The sequence below is a fragment of the Convolutriloba macropyga genome, unplaced genomic scaffold (assembly GCF_964194025.1).
Source record: "Convolutriloba macropyga unplaced genomic scaffold, txConMacr16.3 SCAFFOLD_3818, whole genome shotgun sequence".
NCBI lineage: Eukaryota > Metazoa > Xenacoelomorpha > Acoela > Convolutidae > Convolutriloba > Convolutriloba macropyga.
In genome coordinates, this window is record NW_027450781.1 from 1 (window position 1) to 25,179 (window position 25,179).

The following is a 25,179-nucleotide window of genomic DNA, read 5'->3' on the forward strand; positions in this document are numbered from 1 at the left end:
CTATTCGAGCATCAGGGAGCTTTTTGTGAAGCGGTGATTATCAAACTAGGCGGAAAAGAATTTCAAAGACCAAAACTATATTGAATTGCTAAACTTAGCCATAGTACCTAGTTGAGACTCGGAATAAAACTACCGCCAAAATAGACTCAACAAACATTTTTTTGTTTCTTAATTGGTTAGTTTGACCGGTTATTTTTTACTTTCATAGGAACTGGACTACGTTATACGGTAATATTGAAATCATTTAAACATGTCTTACCAGATCTTACACCATAAAAATTCTGCCCTACGTAAAATTTTATCTTGTAAGATCTGATAAGATAATTTTCAGATCTCATAAGTTAACAATTCAGCAAATTGAATTATTATCGTGTCAGATCTGATAAGTATCTTAGATCTTACACGATAAACGTTCAAGCAGGGCCGAATTTATGTCGTTTAAGACCAGACAAGATCTTACACGATAAAGTTGTTGATCACCACCTTGTCAATTCTTACTCCATAAAAATTCCAGAATCAATGGGGGTGTCAAACAAATTGCATCAACAATGCCAAATATAGTTGTGAAAAAGTAAAAAGCATTACAGTATGCAGATGGCGTCATTTCTCCATGGTGGCTCTATGATCATATGACATCAACGAGATCGCAAACTTTATCCATTTAAATAACCTCTAGTTTTTTTCACGTTCAAATATTCAGGAAAACTATGAAATCTACTTCTTGATACAGAAGGAAAAAGGGTGACAATATTCTTTCAAGTTTGAAAGTTCATAGCTAGGAAACGGATCATTGCCGGCCCTGTTTTCGCCCTCAAGGACCCAGTTAGCTTCATGAACTTGAGCTAGCTTCGCCAATGGCCGACAGTAGACTCAACCTTTAATCTGATGCTGACTGACTGAATAATGCCAGACTTTCGCCTGAAAGGTTTTCGTTATCATGCAAGTTGTAGCTCGACTCCCTTGTAATCATCAGTCGAGACAGGGTAAATTTTAGCCATTCGCTTGAGTGTTCCTTTCCCCCATTTCGCCATTCGCCTGCATGCACCCCCCCCCCACCCACCCCCCATCCCCCTTGAAATGAGAGGAAGATGTACATTTTCTATCATCCTTCTTTCCGCAATTTCTACATCCAATCAGTATAGACCTGACTCTACCGATGGCGTTTTTCCTGGTTAACAAACTATTCAGGAAGAACTGAAGGTCATCATTGACGTGAGTCAAAGGCCTTCAAAGCTGCTAGACAACCCGTTCCGAACTCCAAGTGAAAATCGGTACTGGGCAATTGTAAATCCAAGTCTCCCATGTAATATAAGTTGCTCGCTTTCTCGCTTGAAATTATCTTCTTTCAAGCGTATTTTAACGGGGTAAAAGACAACCTTCGAGCTGTCACGGTGGCGCAGTTAGGAGAACAACTATCTAATAAACCGGAGGTGGGAGGTTCGATCCTCGTACTGATCTTGATCATAGCTCCGAATCAGTACTGAAACAGAGACTTGGAATTAAACTTGTCCAGTACTGCTATTGACTTGGCGTTAAGTACGCGAACGATGATCACATCCTCGGTCAGTGATTGTAATGTAACCACTGTGCACATGGCTTTCTTGCAGTTTCTTGAACATACGTTCCCAATTATCTCAAAAATTACAAACTTCAGGGGAATTGAAGGCCTAATTGATGCCCCTCCAATAGAGAGTTATCTAAAAGTTTTTATATATGTTCCAACTCTGAATGTAGTTGTGAGCTCTATATCTGTCTGCAAAATTGTTACTTTTGTTGCCTATAAACAATTTCGACAGTCTTTTTTTGAGCAGTGAATCCCGTGACAGCGTTCAGGCAAGAATCTGTACCAGCAAGAGCTCCGATCAAGAGGTTCGGGGGTCCAAAACAGTCGAAACCTGTGCTTACGAGAATTTAGGATACTTTTTTTCCTTCTGAAGACAGATGAGCCCTTTCTGGTTGAAAAAATTTTCGAATTTTTTCTTCCGACAAAGTTTGTAATTCTTACGAATAGACAACTGTCACCGCACGTTCATTTACTCCACATTTTTGCGGAAAATGATTCCCAACGTTTTAGTTCCCTCATGGAGACATTGTTGATTTTGGTATCTCTGAAAAATATTTATAATGCGCTGTTTTGCCAATTCAGAAGGACTGGAAGCTTCGGGTCAAAATTTATAGAGCTTTGATTCAGTGTCCTTCCGTTTTGGATAAAACTTCGCCGATCAAAAAAAAATATTCATATTGAAGATTTTTTGCCATTTTCTTAATTGCTTTACTCGACATCAGAGATTTCACTTTGACATCAGAGATTCGGTAGGATGTTCTTTTTGTATCAGCTAGACGAGGTTTTGCGCCTCGCTTTCTTCCTGTACAGCGAATTGTGTCGAGTAAGAATTATTGTTCACCAAAAAACTTCAAACACAGCCTGGATTTGTTTACCAGTCAATGAATATTGTAGAACCTTTTCGTTCGTTTTGCGTTTCAACACTCTACAAAAATTGCAGGTAACTTTATTATAAATTGCAGGTAAATTGAACTTTTGTTTGGTTAGTCAATAGCGCTTTCAGCCTCAACTTTTTTCACAAAATCAATTAGGGGGTTCGTTAGAAGGTTGAAAGAGAACAACCTAATGTAAATTGTGCATAAGATAAGCTTGACATAGCTTGACAAGAAGCTCTACTTGTTCAACGTATACACTTGGCTAGAGAAATGAATCCTTGAGGAACAAGAAAGAACGTGAGAACGTGTTGTAAAAGGTGCCCAAATTCGGAGAGCTTAAGAGCATTTGGTGTAAATGAGTAGCTACACTAGGCTTGCAAGTAAGATCCTGGTTCGAATTCAGAATTGGTCCAATTTTCACAGTAGTTGCACCTGCTTAGACCCCCTCACAGGGTTAAAAAGCACACAATTGTAAATTTAGCAGATGATGATAACAATGTTCATGGTAGAGATTATAGTGACAGCTTGTTCGAAATTATTGGAAACTTACTGGCAAATTTTATCAGTTAAATTTTCTGCAAAAAAATTTGCAACGAACATTAACTTTGAGAGGCCTGATCAAATATTTACTGTTTGTGAAGAAATCTATTCTTGATTGAGAAAGAACAATCCTGACGATTGAGTTACATGTTTGAATGTTTTAGCTGGAAACCTGATGAAAATGACAAACGACAAATTATTTAAAAGCTAGCATATTGAAATTGTTGAGCCAAACCCAGGAATGTGTTTTTTTCAAAGACAACGTGAAAAGGTGGGAACTAATTTTCAGACATTGAGTAATTTACGACGCAGACTTCGTTATTCCCCCCCCCCCTCCCCTACAGTTACAGAGCACGAGTCACTACATGGTCAATTATTATATTAAAAAAATATTGCACGTGCGTCTGTGGGGGGGGGGGGGTGCAAATAGTATGCATCCACTAAGCCGTGGGGGGGGGGGGGGAGGGCACAAACGGTAAAGATCCCAGACTTTGAAGCTGACATTTAAATTTCATTCAGTTTTGAATTAGTTTAGTGTTACTAAACGTTTCTCTGGTAGTGTCGTAGTCCATCAGCAGGTACATTGGATGGAGGAATTCTCCCTTGGGAGACCTGACCTTGACATACACTGTCTCCTTCATTTCCCACATGGCTGGACCCTCCACCAACATCACCCTCACAGAGATGCGCCCTCGTTTGACCTAAAACCATGGGTTCCAATTCAGATTCTTCAATTCAATAGCTATTCTGTTTCGGCCCCCCCCCCCCCCAGTGTTTTTTATGCACGTTACTATGTAAGCAAACAGCACGTGCGTCTGGGGGTCATAAAAGATTTATGCTCACTAAGCTGGGGGGCGGGGGGGGGGAGGCAAAACAGAATAGATCCTCAGATTCTATCTCGATAGTCTGGGAGCAAAAATTATTATTATCTGATCCCAGTTATTATAAAAAGTTTTTACTGCACAAAACACGTGCCAAAATTGCTATAGAAATTAATATTGTCAGAATTTTTATTACAGATGTAATAAAAATTCTAACAATATGTGCCGAAGTCCCAATGGATATTTGGCACATTAAGGGGGGGGGGGTAAATTTACTCTTAGTTAGCTTGGTTAGCAAAATCAGTTTTACTATCTTAATACATAGGAGATAGTGTTTCAAATCTGACTTCTTGTCACCTCTGAACAGTTCTTGGGTCTTTTCTGTTTGTCCACCCCGACCCAAGTCCTATATAAACAGTCTGTTTGCAGCACTGCTCTACCCCACAAAAATACATTTTGGTCTTTACAGATACTTAATTACAGATACAATACAAAATAATACATTCACTAAAATTTTAGTCATAATAGTTTACTCGAACAGGCAGGATTTTGGGCGGATTTTTGTGTCGGATTGTGCAATAAGGTAGTGCCAAAAAACCATTCGTATGAAAGAACAGCGTAAAATATCAAAAAGACGCTTTATTCGTTGTCTGCTTCATTATAAGTAAAGTTTAACTACCGTATGTCTTAATTTCGAAACTTCAATGATTATTATTTTGTAAACAGGGTTTGTTTATGTAAGTGTATGAAATGCAAACAATATGTTATAACGGTATCAGGACAATTTACCCAATTCTATTTTACCCAATGCCATTTTACCCGAAGACATTTTACCCAACCTGCCATTTTACCCAATGCCATTTTACCAATGCAAACTTTATAAATAGCCTTCATGTTAAATTTACCAGAACGACTATTTAACAGAATATATAATTAAATGGTCCGTGGAACCTGATATGAAACTATCAGAACCAAACATCGGATAATTGAACGAAAAGATCAAAGAACATTGGTTAAGTTGGCATCGGGTAAAATGGCTTTGGGTAAAATGGTAGGTTGGGTAAAACCTAATTGGTAAAATGGATTTGGGTAAATTGTGATGTAACCGCTGTAACAAGTACAATGGACAAGAGAGGGTGGGGGTTTGATTCCAATTTTCGCAATATAAGAAAATTGATAATATTCCTATTATTCACTCTCTATTTTGAGATGAAATCTCAGCTATATGTGATCAACACAACTAGAGATTATTAAAAGACTTTTTGCGAAACAAAATCCGCTATTCATAATTTTGCCGATTCATACACGGATACATGGCAACTGCCCGTAACATTACGAGCAAACGCCTCTACCAATAGATTTTACTTAATATTGCGCTAAATTGTGAAAAATTTTGAGACCAAGACATTGTAATTTATAATAACAATTATAATGTTCTATTAAATAATAATATTCCGGTAAATGCAGCAGTGCCACATACAATACAAAACTCAAATATTTTAATGCTATATTATCCAATCCTACTGTGCTATTGCTTTGTTTATTTCGACATAGTGAGTCAACCAATCAGGCTATGCCAGCTGCACAGCAGTATAAATGAGCACTGTAAAAAAAGCAGTGAATTCGCACAAGAAGCATTTTTCAACTCTGCGATGATACAATCGACTTGCTGGCGATTTAAGCCCAGAAGCAGAAGAAAAGCCGCCAACAACAACAAACTCAGTTGAGCGCGGCGGCTAAAGGCTTAGCGATATAGCTCAAGCAGTAAGAGCTAATGCTAAGCTCATTTCCCCATCTTGGTAATACATACAATTATGCGCTATATTAGATAGTGATGAGTGTAACAAAGTACATGTTTCCAATTCAACGTCTCTTGAACCAGGCTAATTTTTACTTTTAAATAACCAGTAAGTTTGATCGTTCTTTTTTCGTCATATCCCACAATGTAGGGCATTTTTTACATAATCGAAGATACGCTTTCAGGAAATAGAGAGGTAAAATGAACCAAATGATCCACATTGTTTAAAAGGGGGCGCTGTCTCAAAATGAATTTCGCTATATGTACCCTTTTAACCATAAATTGCTTTGATAAAACTTTGCATGACTTTGCATAGTTTTGGGCAACATTTTTTTCAGGATATCAAAGATCTTGTGGGCTTAATATCTATTCAGAAATGCGCAATTAGACTTTGCTTCAACCTTTATTGATAATCCACAGAAACACTGACAAAAAATTGCGAGAAAGCGTTCCTATCGCTTTCAATCGGCTTTCAAAATCTAACAAGAGCTTCTAGTCTAAATCCAAGTCTAAAAAGCTACGTTTGTAACACAGAGTTGCGTAACACAGAACATTCAAAAAGTAGAAATCAGTTAGGAAAACAGACAGAAAAGGGATCTGCCCCCCCCCCCCCCTCAGTAAGTTATGCTCCCCCCAAATACAGAGCATGTGTCATTACATGGTAAATCACTATGTAAAAAAATTGCACGTGCTTCTTGGGGGGGGGGGGGTTGCAAATAATATGCACCTACTAAGCTGGGGGGGGGGGGCACAAACGGAAAAGATCCGAGAAAAGGTCTCACGTGTTGTCTTTGTGATTGTGCTGAACGTATAGATTCATGTAAGTGTCGAAGTCAGAGTCTCCCTCCAATTTGTTCCTCCTCAGGAACTCAATGTCTTGTGCGTTGAGGTCTAAGTTGAGCTGTGAGCTGATACAGTCTGTGCCATTGTGGAACATGGGCTCTATGTCCAGGGACCCTGGCTGCAGTAGGATGATTCTGCACATCTCGAGGTAGAAGTCAACTCCGAAGAACACAATGGCTAAACGACACAAAACGATAAATAAATTGCATCTATTATGTCAGCCCCCCTCCCCTCCACCTCCCCCTCGAGTGTTTCTATGTTTTTATATGTACTCCACTTACGAATTATGCGCTGTTATGACCCTTCCCCCCTCGATTGTTTATGTTTTTATGTACCCCACTTACGACTTTTGTATTGCTACTATTTAAAAAATAACACCTGCATGCGCCTGGAGGGGGGGGGGGGGGGGGGGTGGCGCATTTTTTTTTTGGAGGGGGGGGGGTAGATTATGGAATAGATTTCCAAATAAAGTTAAGGTATAATGTGAAAATTGGTCAGGTTGAAATTCGAACTCATTTCGGAACTGCGTGTCAAGTTTCTCAAACAACGTTGAAACAATGTTGAAACTTAAACAGTCATAATTTTATTGCAAAAGAAAAGTTTAGCCAAATTTAGCCTTTTCCAGACGGAAATTCGCTTAATGCAAGAACTGCACGCGAAATACTATGATAAGAACAGATGATTACAGCATCTTTTCAAAAAAATGGTAAAATCTTCCGTACATCCATTTATATAGCCCCCGCTAAAAAAAAATACTTATTATTTCCACAATAACTTTTTTGACATTTGCACAGATATTTTTGCTTTAAATGTGGAACACTGATATTTTTGCTTTAATATATATATATATATATATATATATATATATATATATGTATATATATATATACATATATACACATATATATATATATATATATATATATATATATATATATATATAAATCAGCACAAAGAAGTACTAAATTGGTGGAACACAACATAAAAAATAATGGAAAAGTGTTGCAAATGTTTAACTTTAATGAACAACAAGATTAAAGTTTATGTATATGCAAAGCATATGTAGTTGATGATTGTATTGAGAAATTGGCATTGCAATTACCGCACAATAAATTAGAAAATCCAAAAAAGATTGGATTTGCAGAGCGAGTACATTGTAAAATTATAGCATGTATATGAACAAATTGAGAGAAAGGAATTAAATTGCACGGACATAACGAAGTGGATTCGCGGAGCGAATACATGAACAAATTAGAAATTGAAATTAAACAGCAAATGAAAAAAACTACGTTTGATATACGCATTGAAAATTGGAAACGCAAGGCAAATGCATAAATGAATTATGATGCTGTAGTTTATCAAAGTTTGCAAAGTTTTAATTTCTCATTAGATTTCATTTTCAGCGTCCCACACTGACATTTCACGTTCCTGTTCATATTCATAATATCTGATTCGGGGATCAAGTGGTGAAGTCTGTCCTAATTGCAGATCAGGTCGGGGTGGTGATGGAATTCCTGACTGCTCTGCATCTTGAATAAGTGCAACTACGAATTTTCGGTTGTGAGACCTTTCTTGTCTTTCTTGGTTCCGCTTTTCTTTGGTTTCGCTGAGCTTGTAGAAGCCAAGGAACTGGTTGGAGAAATATCTGCTTCAGTAAAACCGTAGAACTGGGTTCGTTTTCGTTTACGGCCTTCAGTTTGGTCTTCAGAAATAGGAGGTATGGATGATGTCTGTGGAGCCTGTGGGGTAGGTGCAGGTGGAGTCGGTACAATTGAAATTAATGGTTGGTCTGAAGTTGTTGCGTTCTCGTTCGATTCATTTGGATTAGTGTTGCGACGACGTTTAAGTTGTGGCTTGACTGGTTTACGCACTGTCAAAGCACGTGAAACATTTGAATTCACTGATGAGACTACAGATGTAGTATCACGTTATCGGTGTCGGATCTTTATTTCGCCCCATTTTTTGTTTCTTCAGATCGTTACTGTGGTTTGCAATTTTGGTTTCTGTTGATTGTTCATATGGCGCGGGGCGTCGTTGCGCATATGTCCATAGGTTCGTAGATCTTTCGGCTTTCGTTCCAAATTTTGCAAGGTGACTGTCACGAACTTTTACTGGGGGTCGTCCTGGCTCGTTAATAATGGTTGTGGTTGGCGATGACTTCGTCACAAATGATCCTGGTTTAAGGACCTCATAGAGACCTGCGAGTTGTCTCTTTGCTCTCTTTTTGTTTGGGAGTGTTCGGGCCAATTTAACGTTGAGTGACTGTTCCGTTCGAGGTATAGGGTCTAAGAGTTGCGGGTGGGTAATGAATCGGGATTCCTTGTTATCCGAATCGCGATAAGCTGGCCTGCGTCTAATGATGCCTGGCACATGTTCTTTCCGACCTCCGTGTCACTTCTGTTAAGGCTGAGCCATCCAGCTTCATCCAGGAAATCATCGGCAGGAACTGTATCAGCATCTAAATAGTGATTAATTATTTCTTCATAAGTTAAATTTAAACTTGATGGAAATTTGCTAATAATCCTGAAGGGAGTATTTGCAGGACGGCCGAAATGAGCTTCAAACGTGTTATCTTTGTCGTTTTCTGTTTTGTTAACCGTAAATCAAAAACTATTTGTTTAATCGCTTTGGATGGTGAGAATGTATCTTTATTTTCAGCTTTCATACAAGATAAACGTCTTTTTATTGTTTGTATCATTCGCTCCACCAATCCAATAGCTCTATGATCAACGACCGGCGCATCGAGAATGTTAATATTATTTTCCTTACAGTAGTTCGTAACTTGTTTACCTACGAGACAAGTTGCTTGATCTAAGCGTATGTTTCGTGGTATGCCGTGAGTATATGCATAATTTCGAAGAAATTTCACTACATTTGCGCCATTAGCTTTTTCAAAAATTCTTACTGTCGGATATTTTGAATAGTGGTTGATGCATGTTAGGAATTATATATCTTTATTTTGATCGTTTAGTATCGGATACCCAAAGTCAATCTGAATTTCTTCATTAGGTTCTTGACAAGCCTTATGCGGATACCATTTAGATTTTGGAATAATAGGTTTGAGATTCTTACCAATATCCGTAAACGGAACACAATCTGAAGTTTTGGCTAAAATTTCTCTGTGCATGTATGGCCACCATGCATATTGAGAAAGGGAGACCATTCCCCAACAACCGGGATGTGTCATATGAATTGATTCTAACACAGCTTCTTTGATTGAGTTTGAGATAGCAACACGTTGGTCGGCGCAGAGGCAGCCGGATTTTACATGAAGGTCCTTCCAGAAGCAATGTATGTACGGGCTGACCTCTTTACATCGGGCGTCGTCGTCCTGTATGACGCAGTCTCGAATTTCCTTCAGCACCGCGTCCTTGCTGGTGAGAACTGCGAGGAATGACTTTGTAAACAGTTGGTTGAGATTGTTCTCCTCCCGGGATAGCTCAATGTCATAATCTTTGGGTGATGATGAGGCTTGAGTGTTGCTGGGACCGGCGCTTTTAGTTGTTATTGGTGTAGATTGGGTGCGGAATGTCACTCTTGGGGTTTGTGGCGAAGCGGGGGGAATATTTTGCGATGCCTCGTTTGCTGAAATTGTGATATGTTGTATTTTTTGCTTTAAATTTGCCGTTGAATTACAATGAAAATTTTTCGACTGGATTCGCAATGCGAGTGCAGTATCAGATTTGAGCAAATGATTTGCGTGGCAATTAAAGCGAGAAATGAATTTTGAATTGTAATTATTTACTTGTGCTCGAGTAGTGAGTGAATTATTTGAGGCATTTGAACTATGCGTGCTACAATTAGCAGGTTTGCAAAAGTGGACGCGCGTCTTGTTTACTTGTAATTTTTATTTGCTGTTCGTGTGCCACTTATGGAAAGAAATTTTATTTGAGTGATTAAATAAATATGTAATTGCGTCGCGAATGCGGGAAATTGTTGCTACCATGAATTCCTCATCATATTGAGTGATGCTTTTTGCTTTTTGATTCGGTTGACGCGAAATATAATCAACTAAACCCATTCTAGTGCCAGGAAAATGCTCTATATTAAAATCAAAGGGTAACAGACGATCAATCCATCGTGTTAATCTGCTATTGTAGGATTTATTGGAACGGTGAGATTTTAAGACTGAAAGAAGTGCTCTGTGGCCTGTCAAGGCTGTAAAATTTTTCCCAAATGGATACTATTGAAAATATTCATTGGCCCAAACCACACCAAACAATTCTAGTTCATTTATACTATAACGTTCTTCATTGCTATTAAGATAACGAGATGCAAAAGCCACCGTTTTCAACCCTTCACAATCTAATTGCTCAAGCGCAGCGCCTATACCTTGGCAAAATGCGTCACATTTGATTCGCGTTTCCAGTGTCGGGTTAAAATGAGTATTTTCTGTAGCGTTAGCAATGGCAGTTTTGATATGCTCGAAATGTGTTTGGCGAATTTCATTCCAAATAAATTTTTCACTTTTCTTTAATAAAGGCCGAAGAGGGTGGCATATTTTGGCAAGATTAGGAATAAATTTACTTAAATGATGAACGCTACATAGGAATGATCGTAATTGTTTCAATGTTTTAGGAGCTCTGATTTCTGCAATAGCTGCTGTTGGAAACTCTATAGGTTTAACACCACTTTGTCAAAATGTGAAACCAAGCCAATTTATCTGATGTTTTGCGAAGTGACATTTGCTTAAATTAATTCGGAGATTATCAGCCTCGAGTTTCTGCAGGCATTTGTAAACGTATTTGAGGTGCGATTCCTTATTACCTTTGCTAACCACAACTATATCATCAAGAAAACAATATGTGTTAGACAAACCAACCAGTGTGTAGTCCATCGCCTTGAAACTCTGCCGGCATATCCATAAGACCATAAAATCCCGTTTTAAAACGATACGTACCCGTTGCGTCGCCACAAATCCGGGTGCAAGTTTAATTGACTATATGCGTATTTTAAGTCAATCGTCGAAAAATAAACATGTTCTCCATGATTAGAGTCATCAATGTGTTGTGAAATCGAATCGATAAGGCTATCTATATTTGGCATTTGATACTTATTTTGTGTATTGCTTTGTTCGAATCAAGAGCTGACTTTACGGATTTGTCTTTCTTAACTGTAATTACGATAGGAGAATTAAAATTTTTATCAGAGAATTCTTGTAGTTTTTCAATATGTCCTTGTTCTGAAAGTTTCTTCAACTCGTCAGACACCTTGTCTAACAGATTTATAGGAACACGACGACCTTTTTGTTGTGATGGGGTATAGTTTCTATGAAATTTTGAACAAACCATATGCATTTTGGACTTACCAATTCTGGAGATTAGGTCAGGAAAATAAATTGCAATCTGTTTTTTGATTGGACAGTATTCTTGTTCTAACTGGTTGATTGTCGTTTGATTATTTGATTGTTGAATTGAGAGTCCGAGAGCAGAAAACAAATCTCTACCCAACAGTGGGCGATGACCATCCGTCACTACATGGATTTCTATTGGATTCGCGTACCAATTGTTGCTTTGAATTGAAGTGTGAAGAATGCCGAGCGTATGAATAGGCTCGTTAGAGAAAGTTTTCAATTGTTTGGGATCCGCCGAACGTATCCACTTCGAATTTGAGTCTTGGGAAACGATAGAATTTGCCAATGATTCCTTTATTATTGTGCATACGCTACCCGAATCCACCAAGACATTCGTTGCTGTATTTCCAAGCACTACAGGAAGATTGATCGCTTCCACAGAAGTTGCAAAGTCTGTCGAAGATACTGCAGCTACACAATTTTCTTCGTCGGATGAGTTGGTTGATTCCAAATCGCGGTCAAAATCAGCCAAAATTTGATTGATGTCTTCAGCTTGGTCATCTTTTTCTACATTATTGACCCGTGGCTTAGGTTTTGGGTACGAATTGGGGTCTTTAGGTTTTCGACAAACCTTTGAGAAGTGGTTTTCAATGCCACAGTTATTACATTTCTTTGCTCGGGCAGGACATCTTTTGCTGTGTTCAGGAGTCCAATTCATTCCACAGAAATGACAATTTGCGGGCTTTTTCCATGCGGTGGTGTTCATAGTGGAAAAGGGAGTAGCATTCGCGATGGGCATCCGTTGTACTTGATTAACGGTTGAGTTGAGCTCAGTTTTGTTTGCGTTCATTTTGAGTTGATTGAGGGTACCCATTTCGATGTTGATTGCTATTGCTAATGCTTTGTCGGGTTCTACCGTTTATTTTAGAAATTCTTTTTGGATATCTTCATTTTGCATGTTTGCTATGAAAACGTCTCTGATAATAGTATCCCCTTTTTTCTCCTAGTTCACAATTCTCCGAAAGTTCTTTGAGATGACCATAGAACTTCTCAATCGGTTCTCCCTTTTGCTGTTTCCGTGTAAGAAAGAGATACCGGTCAAAAGTTATGTTATGAATTCGAATGAAAGTTATATTCAAAACATCCCAAAAATTTTTTGTTGAAATTTCATCTAGATTAACAGTCGAGTTTTTCGAGTTAAATACTCGTCGCCGTTCCGTTCCCAGACTCAAGTACATCAATGAAGCTTCTTTTCGATCACAGAGTTTCCACGGTTTATCTCCGCATAATATGCCTACCGCTTCAATGCGTTGACAATGATTCTTCCACGCTGTTTTTGCCTGTTCGTTACGGGTGCGTCGATCTCGTTCTGATTGTGCTGTCGGGTTTTCGACTGCGTCTTCATAAGGCGGTTCAGGAGGCAGAACCTCTGGAGGATCGGCTAATAGAAGATTCACTTCAATTCCTTCGCGAGCAAGAATTGCAAGTTTTAGTTGCGTCCTCCAATATTCCCATCGAAGTGGGGTCTCTAGGGTTGCCTTTTCCCAGAAGGGTTGAATTCCGAGGGGAGAATTGCCGCTGTCCTTTATTGCTGATTGCGCCATGTTATATTTGAGTTTAGCGAACAGAGTTAGAGTAGTGTCGCGAATACACTATCTCAAAATTATACAGGAATCGCGGTGCGAATCCAAGCTAGACTTTGACTTGAGTAATTTCAGAGCGTTTACAGAAGCAACTTGAATTTAGATTGAAACTCTTCTACTCTTATTTTTAAAGTTCCACTCTTTCAATTACACTCTTCCACCCTTAATTAGTGCTTGAACTCGATTGGTCAAAAAATCTGTTTAGTTTAAATTAAAGTAAAACAAATGTAGGAAATGGCGAATTGCATAGATAGCAAGCAAAAAATCGGACAACAGATTGAAAATAAAATAATTCAAGTTGCGTATTGGCCAATCAAAGTTAAGCTATCTTAATACAGAGTGATAGATTCATATAAAGTCCCCACCGGCCGCTTTTTATTCGGCTTTGAATCTCATTTTAAGGCTTTCTTCTCTGCACCCGTTCGGCTCTACCGGCGTCCACCAATCGATAGTACAATCTGAATGGAAGTAGTGGGAACTTTTGTTTCATACATATATAGTTTTTGTGTTAATAATCGTATACTCTGCAGAAAATAAGTTAACACAGCAAATTTATAGATCGCAAAAACTGCGGTGAAATTGAAAAAAAATATCAATACATTATAAGATTTTTGTACACTCCAAAAAACGTTCAAGTAATCGTACCTGAATTAAGTTCAGGTATTCGGAAATTTAGGTGAATTTTAGGTGTTCTTTCAGATAAATTTACCTGAAGATTATTTAGAAATCACATTATTTATTCGAGGTTAATTTCAAAATATTTGGTTTTTTGTCTTCTCGTTCTGCGCAGTACTCGTTTTTGAATTCTACTACACTAATTCAACACTCTAAAACTCTCTCGTGTGAAGTTGCAAAACTTTGCTTCGTGGCGTCGGCCCTCCTGTTTTATACTAGACTAATAGACTATTTTATTCAAACAGGAGACTGATTAGCTTACAGACTATTTAGTGAACTACAATTAATTAAGCGCTTTATTAATTCATTCGCTGCTTGCTTGTACACTACTGCAATTTGCTGGCTGCTTAATACTACGAGATTAATGGTGATACGCCATTCCACGTAGTAGGGTCACGTAGCCGACTAGCTCGATCTGCGGGAGCAGTCAGTTGGTATTTTGGCCGGTGGTTCAGTTTCCCTGCCCCCACCCAAAAAATATTCGGGTTTTTACTCTTTTCCCCGAATCTGTAATTCCCCTTCCCAACCTTTTCTTATGATTCTTATGTATTTTTCTTCACTCATTCCCATTACCATTACGATAAACTCTCACCCATACTGTTACCGGGAATCAATGAGAGGTATTCAATTCCCTGAGCCGGTGAGACAAGACGCCCAACGGAAATCATCCACAGTGCGCTCCACTAATACTTAACCATGCCAGCTCTTCAACGTCAGAATAGAAGTACATTGTCCGAACCACCATGGACGTTCAATGCCCGGACAACTTTCAGTTGTTGTTCCTTTTTTCATATCGCCCTATTCTTTTGACCACTACTACCAGCTTTCAACAGAACAAACTCTAGCGTGAACAATATACTGACCAAGTACAAAAATGGAGCCAGAATTACCCACTCGATCAAATCATAATCAGGAGTTGCTCAATAAACTAAGTTACAAGAAGTGAACAACAAACACTCACAGGTCAAAAAAATTGTTCCTCCGCTCACGAATTCAATAATATAAAGTTTCGGAACACTTACTGACTCCTATAAACAGTATACATAAACAATCCTGTAGAAGTTTGCAGCTCGCCTTCATGGCCAAAAAACAATTTCAAAAACATTTACTAAAGTTGGTGAGCAAACAAGACATAGCTTTACTGTGGTGAGCCCATCAGCTGGAAAACCATGTATGGATAAAGGCATCAAAAATAAACATCCTAGGGCAAAGTAAAATTCCCCTAGAAACTGAACGACCTAACGACTGAAAGTTTTTCCCCAGGAAAGAGAAAAAGTTCAATAAAATACCGTGTGCCAGCTTAGAAGACAGTTTGTTATCATTGCTCAACTCACCGGAAGATATCGAGGCCCTGAATGAGATTATCATGGAAATTGATGAACTCCCAGATGGAATATTCTATACAAGAAGTGCAATTCTAAAAGTGAGCGTTCAAAACGAAAAATCACTGAAAATAACAAGGAATGGCAGGAAAACGATTGGTTGACTGAACAAGATCAATTCAGTGTAGCTACTTGTTTACACGCTCCCTCCGTGCATGATTGCTAAAACTGAAAAACAGCGAACAAACAATGGAAGAAGCATGATGCGAAATGGTGCTGCTTCAACAAATTTGTTCTTCCAAACAACTCAAACCCCGGCAGCGAGCTTGAAATTGTCAGAGTATTCTATGAAAAGCAATCCGAAATTGATTAAAGCGGTTCACTTTCCGACACCATTGAATGTCTTATAATTGATGATAAAGGAAACAGTGGAAACAATGTTAACCCATGCAATGAAGTAGAGCCTGACTGTTTGGCAAACCAACCTAAAAATAGTAATGATATTTCCAACAAAGCCATCCGAGGCTCAAGCGTAGAAGCGCTCTTTATAGGCCCAAAAAGCACAGGAGTTGTAAAAGACAACCTCCTTCAAATTACCTCTATAAATTTGCCCCGAACCAACTTAAAACTTTCCAATCTTAACAGTCAGTCTTCAGTTGGAAGCAGGAGACATTTGAACGTGTTTCCCGGTAGGGACAACCCGAAAAAATTATACAGTGTCTCAACCACCAATTGATGTGTTTCCCCAAATTGTACCGGACAGCGCAAAGCTGCTAAATTGAACATGAGTTTTAAACAAAGCTCTAAAAGCGAAAACTAACGAAAGTATTATTATTCATTCACAGGAGACTAAAACTAAAAAACTCTGCAAAAACTCACTAACAGTTTTAAATTACCACAACTGCGATGCATATACGAAACCCTGTGAAGGTCAATATGGAGGACTAATAACAATTTGGAGCAAAAAACTTTACCCGAAAAATATCATCGGAAAGTGATTAACATATAGGTCGAGTACTTTCTTATAGCAATCCACCCTTTTGATCAATCCACATGTATCTTTCACCTACTACCTTTTACCGAAAGGCCACTCATGCATGCGATAGCGAATCAACAATTATTACTACTCTAACATTGCCCATTTTCTTTGCAGTGTTTTGAACCCATTCGATGACTTAAACATGGACGACGAAGGCTTAAACAAGCGCTGCGATGATAAACGCTTAGTTCGCTACAACAATCTAAGTAGCATAATTACTCACTTGAAATTAACTCCTGCTAAACCGCAAAAAATGAATAGATATATTCACTACTGTAAGGAACAGAAATCCTTCTCTCGATAGTTTCACAATCCTCGGGCATGAAAAATGTACTTACATAAAACAACTGAGTAACTCCGATCACAAGATGTTGCATGCGAACTGTAGTGATTAAATAACCGACTGGGACCCTAGTTATTGCAAACTCAACGAAGAAGACTTAACTGATAACCTGAAATTGGTTCTCGATTTATTCACAGATGTGCTTATTGTTTGTAATTTAAACTATGAGAGGTACGATCAGCTAAACTTAAAAAACACAGAGAGACTCTAAATTTCCTAAATTTGAGCCTGAATAGGATCAAGGCGTACAGAAAAGGATATCTTTTAAAACGAAAACAGTTGGGGAGCAGATTAACTGAAACAGCAATCCATCAAGAGATATCTTCATGAGGTATGACGAATAAGCAAGGAAAACGTCAACAACAACCCCACATTTTTAGATAACCTGTTTCTTGCGGAGAACAAAGGCAATTCGAAAGCTGTCAAGGTTTTCAAATAGACAAATACTAAAACGCAGCGTCATATTGTCCCCTCATGACAACTTGAACAATGTAAAAATGGATTCAGCTAAAATTCGTAAAATGTTTGAAAATTAAAATCAGCAACTATATCAAGACACCATACTATCAAAGTGTGCAGAATCTGCCTACCTCTTTCAAACGGAAAGCACAAAAACTATCAAAACCAAAACTACTGAGCGACATTGAAGTCACAATTAGAAAACTGAAAGAGAAGAACTCCGACCTGCTTCACACTGTAAGAGAGGTAAACTTTCGGCCCTAGAGTTTCGAAGGTACAATAAATAAACACATTCCGAGATCAGCTAATGTCAACCGAGTAACAGACAATCCACCGATCTCGCTCATCAATACCGATCAGAACATTCTGTCGCATGTCGTGAGTACAAGACTACAACATCTTCTGGAAAAAGAATATTGGGCTGCATCAGAGGGTTTATCTTAAAAATCGGTACATTTGCCAAGGTATCTTGAATGCACGCATTAACCTTGAACCAGTCGTGAGAAACTTGACCAAAGTCTCCCTTGACTTTAGTAAAGTCTTTGACCGCCTAGAGCGTTCCTAAGTCTTCAAACTTGCAGGCAAATGTTCCCAAGAGTTTGATTTCGTTGATAGAGGAATCCAAGGCAGATCTGACTTCAATCATTGAAATCAACGGTTTTTTTCGGTAACAGAATAGAAATTCAACGTGGGCTACGACAAGGTTGTCCACTATCCGCACCACTTTTTGTCCTTGGAAATGAGCCGCAACCTACAAAAGGCTTTTCGTCAAGTCAAAATTCCAAACAAAAAATTAAGCGCACGCAGATGACGCTGTAGTTTTCATCAAACATGACTAAATAGAAACAGCACAATACGTTAACAAACTATTTGAAGAGTTCCATTTAGAGATCAACACTGCAAAGACTCTAATTGTTTCTAAACGCAAAACAATAAGTGAATTTCCAACTACAAAATTATTAAATTTCCTTGGCCAGCTTCTCTCCACTACGAATGAACAATGTAGCTTCAATGCAATCAAGGAAGAACTTATAAAAGACCATTTGGTGTTTCGCTTGCTGTCACTAAGCGGTAAAAGTCTATAGATTGAAGCGTTTTGGACCACGAAAGTTCTTCACACAACACGGCACTTCGATATAACGAACGGGTGTGTTAATGAAACAACCCCTAATAAATCAGAAACTTTGGCGCAATTTGAAAGGACTAGAGCTTTCAAAAGCAGTTCTACATAACAGCCCCAACAACGGTGGCTTTGGGTTGCCGTATCTACATGCAAAAATAACAACAACAAAACTATTATAATTCACAAAGCCACGAAAAACAATCAGACAGAACTGATCAAGTAATGGTAAGACTCATTGCTCCACGAATGTTTGAAACGAAAGCTGCAACATAAAAAACTTACACCAAAACTCGAGAAAGGCCGGGTCTTTGTGAAAAAAACGTCCAGAAAAGGTTAATTAGCCCTGATGCGATTTTCAGAGACATATACTCTGATTAACCGAAATAAAATTCCCCGAGAACCTCGTTTAAGATAGAGTGCTTAGAAGCAAACTTAAATACAACATCTCAGCAAAACGCTGCATTGCACTTACCCCAAAAATTTGGGGCCCTACTCAACTAACACCAATGAAAAAAAATATGCTACCTACTAATCTTCAAAAATTTGAAGGATAAATGCCAAAACGGGCCATCGTGACTCGAACCCCAAAAAACAATTGAACACATAATCTGCAAGTGCGGTGGCACACAAATAGCTTCGAGGGCCAATTCTTGAATTCATTAAATGATAAACTAAGTTCATTTCATGGAACGATACAAAAGCAAAACAACTGGCCAAAGAAATTTTTCTTAAGTTTTAGCAAAACCAAGTTATTTGTGGGTAAAATACCTAAACTCAAACCACCCTCAAAAACTCAAACAAACATAATTCAATCAACTGCTATGCTTGTAACAATATTGATGTTGAAGATTAATAATGACTATTTATTGGCGTCTCTAAAATAGAAAGCCATAGGAATCGAAGCGTGTTAGCAGTCTAACTGATAGTAGGTAGGGGATTAGAGCCAAACGGGCGCAGAGCCGATTGGTAAGAGTGAGAAGCAGAGCTGAGTGATTAAACTTGATTGGTCAAAATATCTGTTTAGTTTAAATTGAAGTTATACAAATGTAGGAAATGGCAAATTGCATAGATAGCAAGCAAAGTTCGGACAACAGATTGAAACTAAAATTATTCAAGTTGCGTATTGGCCAATCAAATTTAAGTCATCTTAATACAGCGTGATAGATTCATATGAAGTCCCAACAGGCCGCTTATTAATCGGCTTTAATTCTCATTTTAAGGTTTTCTTCTCTGCACCCGTTCGGCTCTACCGGCGTCCACCAATCGATAGTACAATCTGAATGGAAATAGTGGGAACTTTTGTTTCATACATATATAGTCTTTGTGTTATTAATCGTAGAATAATAGCCGATTGCTTGAACTCTGTTCTTCAAATAATCCGATTGATTTAAATTATAGTAAAACAAATGTAAGACATGGCGAATTGCATTGATTGAAAGCAAAAAACCGGACAACAGATTGAAAAGAAAATTTTTCAAGTTGCGTTTTGGTCAATTAATTTTAAGCTCTCAATTATAATGCAGCGCTATAGATTCATATCAATCTTCACACGCCGCCTAATATTCGGCTTTTAATCTAATTTTAATGCCTATGCTCTGCGCTTGTTCTCTAGGTGTCCTCTAATCGATAGTGTAATCTGAATGAAAGTGGGGAAGAATAGAAGTAGTGGCAAAGAAAATGCAAATTCAGAGATTACAAGAATTTCAAATGTGTAAACGGAAATCAGGCACAGCATTGGAATACTTTAATATTTATAACCATTTTCTTTGCTAACACAACGAAATCAAAGTTTTTTTAAAACATTTGATAGAGCTGACAGAACTGGATACAAAATTAACAAAAAAATGTATGATTAACTGAGTAATCGGAATTTAACGTCTGTGGGGTACCCTGCCAAACTTTAAATACAACTTCCTTTGTTCAGTGTTTCTACTACCCTAATTGGAAATATAAAACAATAAAATAGTTCGAAAAATCCAAAAGTCGTTTTCTTTTTGAACAATGGCGAATCGTCCGGTTACATGTTCAATATTTTTGAATAACAAAAACTCAGCGCGATCGGCTTGAAAAATCCCTAGAGAACCATGCCATTAACCAAGCAAAGCCAAGATCATTGAAGCAAGGATTTAGGAGTAATTTATTTTACAAGCGGAATACAGTTCTCTAAATTAACAATTTTTAAAAAAAATATTTTGTTGAATTTTTCCGAAAAAGGTGTGGTTTTCTTCACTTGATTTTGCTCACAAAAATTGCTTCATAAAATTTAGTATACTTGCGGCATTGGTTCTTCTCGTAACTGAAAATTTTCTGGTAGAAAATGCGATGTCTCTTTCAATAGTTAAAATTGAAGTTTAGTCAACTGATTATTTGTTGTGCTTATAAAAAGTACTAAGGCTTAGTAGTTTATAAAGTTCAAAATTAAAAAATTTTTGAAGGTATTTTTGCTATTTTCATATTTCAAACAACAAAACTTAACAAGATCGGCTTGAAAGATCTCGAGACAATCATGTCAGCAACATAACAATGCCCAGATCATTGAACCAAGGATTTGGGAGTAAATTATTTCACAAGTGCTTAGAATACATTCCTCCAAATTGACCAATTTATTTAAATGTTTTTTTCTTTACTTTTTCTGAGAAATATGTGCGCTTCATTTGAATGTATTCACAAAAATTCCAGTAAATGTACAGTATCCCGACCCCAATTGTCATTCTCAACTCAAATTAAACACGCTGGACTTTTCTAGTGCCGAATTGACATGCTTGACTTTTGCAGGACTCAAATTCAACACGCTGGACTTTATACTAATTCAAGTGCTCTGTTTGATTTTTGCTCGACACAAAATAATGAACTGCAAAAAATGGATGGAGATATTGTCAATTCATGAGTTGATCAAAAGTCTTTTCATGAGTCTGCATTTTGGCCCCGAAACTGTTGCATGCATTCTTGTTGCGCGCTGCTGCTTATAAGGTAGCATTTATGCTTCTTCTAAAACTCTGAATAAGCCTTAAACTATCAAAATTGCATCAATTTCTTAAAATGATAGGCAATAATTTTGGAAAAACAACTGAAAAACGCCTTTTTTTATTATGGTTAATAGGAAGAAGAATAATAGCAATTACTTATAGTTAGCTAAAGTTACAAACTTTTAGAGTACTTATAATAAGGTATCCGAGTCCAATATTTATCCCCAAAAAGATGTAAGATTAGAGGGGTAAATTTTAGCCATTTCCTCTCAAAACTCGTACATCGCTTTGTCGGTTAATGGGGGGTAATTCAGTGTCAGAGTGGGGGTAATGGGGTAATTTTTTTTGAGAGGGGGGATAAAGAGTAGGGGGTATTTTTAGGTGGGTAATTTCGACACGGGTAGTTTTTGTATTGGTGCTAATAATTTGTCCTTTACAAAGCTCAACAGTACTTAAAGTTTAGACATTCATTGACAATGTGTACCGGCAAACAGTACAATTATTTGACAGCTGCAATCCCATTGAAAATTGGCTGCTTTAATCCACTGCTCTACATGGATCATATGTGATGCTGTTCTGAAGCTTGTCTCCCAGTGAAACGAAACTTGATACACCTTGCCATGTCATGCAAGTTCTTGATAACTCTAGCAAAACTTGAATTATCTTGTCAAGAACTTGATAGGCAAATTTTGGTAAATCTTGATATTTGTTGCTTAATCATACAAACTCCTGATAATTCTTGTTTAAAGGTGCTTTTAAATTTTTACATCTTGGTATATCTTTCCAAGTCATTATCATGCCAAGATCTTGTTTCTTGACAGCCATGCAAAGATCTTGCAAGTTCGTACAAATCTTGGTATTTTCATGGTAAGTACCATGTCAACATCTTTACAAGAGTTACCAAGATTTTAGTATGTGTCTTATCAAGGTGTACCAAGTTTCAGTTCACTGGGCTGTCAGTCCTGGGTTTTACTTTTTACAACTGTGACATGTAAGTTTTGATGTATTGTCTTTTGGGGCTCATTTTGCTACTGCTGTTGATAAAATTTAAATGCTTTCCGATAGTATTGTACATATTAGTTTTTACTCATTTTGTTTGTCTAAGAGAATGTTTGGAATAAACAGACTGTTTTGTTCATTCCACATTTTTGAGCCGAGTTTCTTATTTTTTTATGAGATATGCGATGGGTCGGTGGTTATACCAAGCTCTTTACCAAGACTTTTTAGAATGTGCCCATCTCAAGATTTTATCTTGGTTTGTTCACCGCTGCAAAGTAATCTTGATGATAAAAATCTAAATAATTTTTGAGATGATCTTGAACAAATTAGTGTTGTTTTTATAGGTTCTCTTATTTAAAAAAGTGACATACGCGTATTTTGACGTTGGTTGAGTCGTATGACGGAAACTGGAGCATTTACCATAACCGTTGAAGTGCGTTAAATTATTTTTAATGGTAAAATTACCTTAACTTTATTGAATGTGCAGGTGCTATAAGTTTTGCAGCTCGAAAATTGAGGAAATTAAGGGGTTTAAGGATATAATTCAGGTTGAAATTTTCCGCCTAAAAAGATGCAAGACTGGGGCTGCAAGGGAAGCTTTTAGCTCAAAACTGTTACATCTTTTTGGGCTGCAATGAGCGGCAAGGGGGTAAAGTGATGTACGAGTGAGGGGATAAAAGATAATCCGGAACGAATTTCAAGTCCTCATCAGTATTTCTTAAGTGAAATACACGTCTTGGGTCGGATAGTTAGTACTGATCACGTCTTATTTCAAACCTTAAGAAATGAAAAGTCCTACGACAATTTTAGTGAAAATTTTGAATAGACCAAAAAAATTTCTCGTAGAACGAGAGTTGAATTAACATTTTTCAAAGTCCATAAAGTTCTTTTTCCTCATATTTCATTTTTGTACTATGTCAGTTTTGTGTTTTTTGTGCTATGTGCTTTGATAAAGCAAACTTAAACAATCAAAATGATAGAGATGTTTGCAATTTTCATGAATTTTGTCAAAACTTTGCTATTTTTTTAATCTTTGGCAGCAAGTTGAAAAAAATTTCATTAGCTCTTGGAAAATGGTTGTTGGTCCATTCTAGAGAACATGAAAGCTTTGAAGATTTTGATACCTGGGCTTTTTGCAACCTTCAGTGCAGTTTAAGTTTTCCAAATGTAGTTTTTTCAACTTTTAGTCTTTCCTGTAAATTTTTCTATCTTCAGAAGCCAACAAAATTTGTTCAAATTGTGTGTGGCCTAATGGGAATTTTGAAAGAGATAAAAATCGGCTTTAAGAACTTTAGCTAAGCAGGATTTTTATCTGTTTCTAAAATTGAGAGATTGTCTATCTGTTTGGCTCTCACTTTGGACGATTTATCGGCTATTTCTTGCGTTTTCCGGACCTAATTTGAACAAAATATTGGCTATTGTTTGCGACTTATTTTGGACGATGCATTGGCTTTTTTGAGTTTTCTGGACGTGCAAAGGCTTGACTCAAAACTTGCCAACTCTTAGGACTTGTTTCAAGACGTGCAATTCTAAAAGTGGCATAATCAGGGCACTGATACACTACTGTTTCAAGACTTGCATTGAGAAGTTTTCAGTGCTGATTAAAACTTGACGTTCAGTCTGAGAGATTAAACTACTACTCCTACATTTTTTGGTCTGTCAATGAGAGTAAAATGATGTAGGAGTGTGGGGGTAATGGAGAAAACGCCACAAACTCTTACATCATGTTACTCCTTTGACAGACCAAAAAGATGTGAGAGTGAGCGTTAATTTATCTTTTACCCCCCTCACTCCTACAACAATTTACCTCCATAGACAAATTTACGCTCACTCTAAAAACAAAATGGGAGGACTTAGGGAGGACATTTGACCAAGGAATTAAATCCCATGTAGCCGTGTATTATCTGAAGTATTTTTCGCTTATTAAATTACAAAAATTATCAAAATAATAATAAGTATGAAAAACATTTGGACGGAAACTATCAAAATAAATACCTGAAGGCTCATGCTTGGACACGTTGGTTATTTTCTCCTCTATTTTCTCATCCGTGTCAATGTAATTATGCAAAGTAATAACAACCGATGCTATTATAGCCCCGAAAAGGGCAAAGAACAGTAACACAGTAACATTTAACTTTCTAGATTCCTTCTTCAAAACTTTTCCTATAAAATATTTCGACATTTTCTTTTTCTAAATCTTTATTGTTAGAAACTTGTAATAAACGGTGCTTGTAATAAATAAAACTTTGAACCAATATGTGAAAAATATCAGAAAACGGGAATTTGCTCACATAATTTTCTGTTTCAAAATTGTGAATCCTTTCAATTTACATGTACACATAGCGTGACCAATCCACTTTAGCCGGAATAACACATTTTCGTTTCATCCATACAATATGCTACGTGTCTAAGTTGAGCTTTTTGTACGCCTTTATAAACAGTTGAATTAATGCGAATTGTTATGAAAAAATAATAAAATTTTGGTTACAAAAACAAACTTTTGAATATCTTCAAAGTGGATTTTTAATCTCAACTCGCTTTTTGGACCTGAAACTGACGCCTACGTTCCGGCTATGCGTTAAATTGCGCTTTCCATAACAAATAATAGAAAAATGCATAATTTAATAACTTATTTATAACTTTTCGCGTTAAGCCTTTATTAGGTTTTGGAAATTCAGATATAAGAACTTCAAGCCGTATGCTTTTGTATTGCACGTGTTACAAACCAAGCGCGTAATGGTCGGTTTTTCAAAGCAATGAGCTTTCAAGTGAGTAAAATGAAAGAACACAGAATTCAAAAAGAGCTTTTATAAAGCACAATTAAAGGTTTTTCGTCTCTGACTTTCGAATTCATGGAACAAAGCAAAGTTCTCGTT

The 25,179-nt window shown here is 37.3% G+C and overlaps 1 protein-coding gene across 1 annotated transcript; it reads right to left on the reverse strand.

The window, feature by feature from the left end:
• Positions 1-3,528: 3,528 nt before the first annotated feature.
• LOC142356152 (uncharacterized) lies at positions 3,529-25,105 on the reverse strand. The gene is made up of 3 exons (XM_075408118.1): positions 24,299-25,105; positions 6,381-6,618; positions 3,529-3,680 (listed from the first exon to the last, which is right to left on the reverse strand). Exons 1-3 carry the CDS (start codon positions 24,483-24,485, stop codon positions 3,656-3,658), a joined length of 450 nt encoding a protein of 149 aa, XP_075264233.1. The 5' UTR covers positions 24,486-25,105; the 3' UTR covers positions 3,529-3,655.
• Between the last annotated feature and the right edge of the window lie 74 nt (positions 25,106-25,179).